The sequence below is a fragment of the Amblyomma maculatum genome, chromosome 5 (assembly GCF_055883805.1).
Source record: "Amblyomma maculatum isolate TAMU_Amacu chromosome 5, ASM5588380v1, whole genome shotgun sequence".
Taxonomy (NCBI): Eukaryota; Metazoa; Arthropoda; class Arachnida; order Ixodida; family Ixodidae; genus Amblyomma; species Amblyomma maculatum.
In genome coordinates this window covers 149,505,733-149,510,590 of record NC_139348.1, presented here as the reverse complement: position 1 = coordinate 149,510,590, position 4,858 = coordinate 149,505,733, and the positions used below count along the sequence as shown (strand labels likewise).

The 4,858-nt window shown below is 42.4% G+C and overlaps 1 protein-coding gene across 1 annotated transcript; it reads left to right on the top strand.

Moving 5' to 3' along the window:
• The first annotated feature begins 1,213 nt into the window (after positions 1-1,213).
• LOC146189928 (uncharacterized) lies at positions 1,214-4,479 on the top strand. Its single transcript, XM_084604659.1, has 2 exons — positions 1,214-1,403; positions 4,124-4,479. The coding sequence occupies exons 1-2, from the start codon at positions 1,253-1,255 to the stop codon at positions 4,405-4,407; spliced, it is 435 nt and encodes a 144-aa protein (XP_084460785.1). The 5' UTR covers positions 1,214-1,252; the 3' UTR covers positions 4,408-4,479.
• The last annotated feature ends 379 nt before the right edge of the window (positions 4,480-4,858 follow it).

Genomic DNA, 4,858 nt, shown 5'->3' with positions numbered 1-4,858 from the left:
TCTTTTATTTTGGCACTAATTTTATTGTTATATTTTTGCTTCCTTTTTTATTCTATTCCGTGGTACTTATGTGGAGCAGGGAGTCCTCCTCCTCCGAATTCGTCTAGTAACTCGGATTGTTGCGGGGACGGTATCTGAATAAAAAAAAATTTAATCATTATGGATCGGGATGAAACTCAAATATTCAAACATTTCCGCAGACATTCCTGAAAAACAAAAAAAAAAAACAAAAAAAAAAAAACATGTGTGGTTAGGTCCATTAGCCTAAAATAATACTTAGGCAGAAAGATAAGCTCTAAGTGAACACAAATGAAACAGTGGTCATTCGTTCTCTTTCTCTCATTGTGTGCTCAGCGCTTCCTAGCTATGTCGACAGGCCATGAAACAGTGCGAAAAGAATAACGGAATGAATGGAAATGCACGAACCAACTGCACTTACTAATATAATATGCTTAAGGAAATATCAATATGCAGATGCATGTATTCGTGCACCCCTGGGGAGAACAATGGACAAAACATTCTGAGGGACAGTGAGAACAAAAGATGACAAGTAGCTGAGCTTAGCGCTCCTTTTGTGAGGCTGTGTACAAAATTTAAGTTAACATAATCGTAGAGTAGCTGCGCTTACCGGGTTATTGTAATAACCTTGTCTACATCTCGAAAAAATGTTCTTGGCGAAATAATGTTCTACAGAAGTTGGTTATTCTTTTAATGCTGTCGACACAGCGTGAAACTTGTTGACAAGAGAAAAAAAGAACTTCGATATAAGCGTATTTTTAACGTCATGAAGAAAAGGCTCCGAATGAGCTCTTAGAGTGAGTTGTATTGTTAAGTGGTCAACGTCGCAGCTTCGAAGCGAGGTAGTGGTAAGGAACTCGTTTGTGGGAGCTACCGGAGTTTACCTTGAGCATTGTCCTTGCTCAGCTGACAGCCCGCCTACAGTCTGCGGATAACATATGGTCGATTAGGTATAATACTTAAGAAGTGTTCTTGGAATCCGAGACAAAGTCGTATTTTTGGAACGTCTGGCACTGGGAATAGTCGTGTGGTCACGTGAGATGCCACTGTAACACAGGCGGCTTTGCTTGAAGACAATGCCACCTACAGCCTACCGAGAGCGACCAATGCGCTAATGTCAAACACTTTGCAAAGGCAAAATTATATATCTCCCTTTGGCCTTTTGTCTTTGTTGATATATAAAAGGTGAAGAGAGGAAGTTAGCCGCATTTAAGCAAAAGAAGGCTTGTTCAACATGGTGGGCATGGCTCCTCTGAGCTTGCTGTTTCTAGTGGCCATTTGTGCTTGCTTCATGCAAGCTAGCGCAGAATCGCCTTCATCGCAAGCTTCAGGCCCTCGTCTCGGACCCGGCGGGGGCGCTTTGAGACCCATTCCTGGGGCCAGGAGTGAGTACCAACAATTTACTGGACTACAGGCATAACTCAAGGCACTACCATCTACAATAAACGGTTAACAAAAGCAAGATGGGGTGCTGCAGCAGACTAGCACGGATGGTATAATAATCCATAATATGGGCGCTGACTTCACCTTCTGTTAATTTGGTTATTTATTTGTCAGTCAACAGCTGTCCGAACTTTATGGCTGCGGTATGCACGGCCAACCGTCACAAAGTATAATTATTATGGTTGAGAAGTTAATGTTTTGGGGAGAAACTATTTACAGTGTACATGAAGGGAAGCAAATAATACTCAATAACTGAAAATGTGTAAAACACGATATACTACAAAAGTTTGGTTATCAATTGATCAAAGTGCGTTCGTGCAAATCGGCTTTTACGCCCTGAATGCTGGCTTCAGTACATATTGCTCAGGTAGGAATCGGTTTGCCTTTTACTTGAGAGATGCGTTCCAAATACCTTTAGTGGGCAGCCCCATTTTGGACAGCATGAATTCCACACTTTCGTCTGATCTCCTCTTGAGTAGCCCTCAAGGGCACCAAGTAGCAATGTGCGGTAATGCCCGTTTTTTGCCCCGTCCTGGCCCATGCTGGACCTAGTGAGCAGCCCCATTTGGGTTAGCGAGGCTTTTTCTATATAAAGCCCCAATTTGATTTGCATTGGGATTAAAATTCCCCAAGAGGCCAGATATGGGAATATGTAAACCACGCCTATAAGATTGCCAAATAGGAAAAGCAGGGGCAAGCCCAGTTCGTGCTTACTCGATTGATCCGTAAAGGGGGCTCTTATGGGTTTTATTGTGGTTGCACAAAGCCAAACTTGCCCCCACGGGCCCCAGGGGGACTCCGTATATTGTGTTTTACTTGGTTTGATTGGGATATCGCAGGGCTTAGGAGATGGAAAGCCAACTAAAGCATATACTGTACTAAAGTGCTGCCGCGTACGGTGCATTTTATGATGGTCAGACAGACGAGAGCTAGGTTTAAGGTTTCTTGTCAGTAACCGCTGGTAACATAGAGGAGTTCCCTAGCATTATAGAGAGCATTGTTGCAGGCATCATAATTATGCTCAATAAGAGGTATGAAATGAAGTTAAATTTCGCCTTTCGCGTGCATGTGGTCATGTAGTCATGATGACCAGGTAATCGAAAGCTCATTCGAAGACGTAGAAGCGGCAATGGGTAAACTAGTTCAATATGCTATACTGGTGGGAGACCTCAAAGCCAAGGTATGTTAGAAGCAATACGGTGATCAGGTAGTGAGTGAATATGACAGCAGTTCGCAGAGAGCAATTATTACCTGATCTCTTAAATTATTTACTTTATGAAATCAAAATAACCGTCTGTGCGAATGTACACACAGATTATTTGGTTCAAGTTTCCATGGCCAAAATTTTCAGTGCAGTGCCGCTTAGTGAGGAGCTTTGAAAGAAACTAGGCTCATATGTAAGATCTACTTAACAACTATAGTGACTCGTGACATGTCGTCCCCCTTCCCCTCACTACTCTCGCTCGCATTTTTTAAAACATTTATTCTCAGTGTTTTATTTTGTTTCCGCTTCTAATTTCTGTTACTCTTCTACGACCTCATTAGGACTGCCAGACCAAGTGTATCCTGTACTGGAGCGTGTTCTAGCCCCACGGGAATCGCTCCGTATATTTGTCATTCATTTGTTTAGAAACAGTTGCTTTTATTTTTATATTATATTTTCCTAAACATTGGTAACTTTGAATGCTGACATAATAAATGCAATGCTTAGTTATAAATACAATTTGAGCATCCGAATATGCGTCATAATTGTATTAGGTGAATGTGCAAATGTTAAGACTTGAAGAGGAAGACATCTTGACTGTCGTCTAGTCTCCGCGCTGCTTGGAAAGTGTCTACTAAACCAGTCAGTAAGACTTAAAAGGGCCGTAGTTCGACAGCCAATAAAGAAGGATGCACTGGCCTACCAGAAAAAACACTTTGCCGCCAACAAAATAGATAGCTTAAATCTGTTCGCGGCAGGAGACTGCACTATCAGCACTACATAAAAGCGGTGAAGGTTATTGGTACAACACAACGCCCAATTAGAATACCACACAAATATTCTCGGAAATGTGCGCGACTAGAGTTGTTCTTGAGACACGACTCCCCTAACATATAGGAGAAAAGCGTGACACAAGCTTTTTCGCCGCTTACTGCTTCTTCCATATGTCTTTAAATGGCGGATAGACGTTTAAACAAGCAATTTAATATGTATCCTGAAAGCCGGTCGCAACATATTCTAATTTTTCTGGAAGGCGGGTGTTTTGCTTCTCACTGCCCACAAATACGACTCATACCTCCCCGCTCTCTTAGGTAATGAAGCAAGCGCTGTAAGATATAAGAACAGTTTGAGCTCAATTTAGAGCCATTTTCTTATTTTTAACGTGATTAAATTACAAACGACAATATTAGGGAGTAAGGAAGTGTGACTAATTATCCAGCGATCAATGATTGCATAGTGTCTGAATGGTACTTAAAAGTTATCTTGGAGACTTTCAACAAAAAACGCTACTTCGCCTTTGCCGTTCCAAATGAGGCATGGGTCAGGTGTGTTGATGCACTGAGACTAATGCCAAGGAGCCAGCTGCTGATGGTGCATAAAAATACAGACGATGGCCTATTGAGCAGGAAATTATAGTCGGCCACTTGAAAAATAATTTCGTTGTACTTTACTGCGCAGGATGCCGCAAGCCTAACGAAGTTTGGAAACGTTGCGTGAGCAGCAGCTGCTCGGAGGCGAAGTGCTGGAGACCAATTGTGGGACCTGCCTGCACTCTGGACTGCGCTACCGGATGCTTCTGCAAGAATGGCTTTTACAGGAACCGACGAGGCAACTGCGTTCCTTGGAACAAGTGCAGGAGGCGGGCCTCGCCACAGTTTCCTGTCTACCCCCCATATCCTGGAGGGCAGTTGCCACAGTATCCCTTGTGGGACCAGCAAGTCAACCCTTACCGGCCGTTTTGAGAGCTCGGCTTTCTTTCTGATGTGCCAAAAATGAGAAATAAACACATCTATTTAGTCGGTACACAAATAAAACCGCCGAACAATTCCTTCACTAAAGGTATAAAAAGGAATTCACTGTTCTTAGCAAAATCGTCGCAAGAAATTACTCCTGACTGCAGACATTTAATTCGCGCGTACCACGAATGTCCATATCATCTAAAGAATGGTACTTTTTTCTTTTCATTCACATTTTAAAACAAGCAACTAAAACATATTTCTTGAGGGTATATTCCCTTTTATGTTGCTTTGTGAAATGCTTTTGAATTTAAGCAGCCTTAAAACTAGTGGTAAACACAGCCAGGAGGCAATACTATGTTACAGTGCGGCAGCAAATGCCACAATGCAAAAACTGCACCAAAATCGTCTAATGCTTTCCGTGGCCGTGAGCTACCTTTTCAGTAGCTTTCAGAAA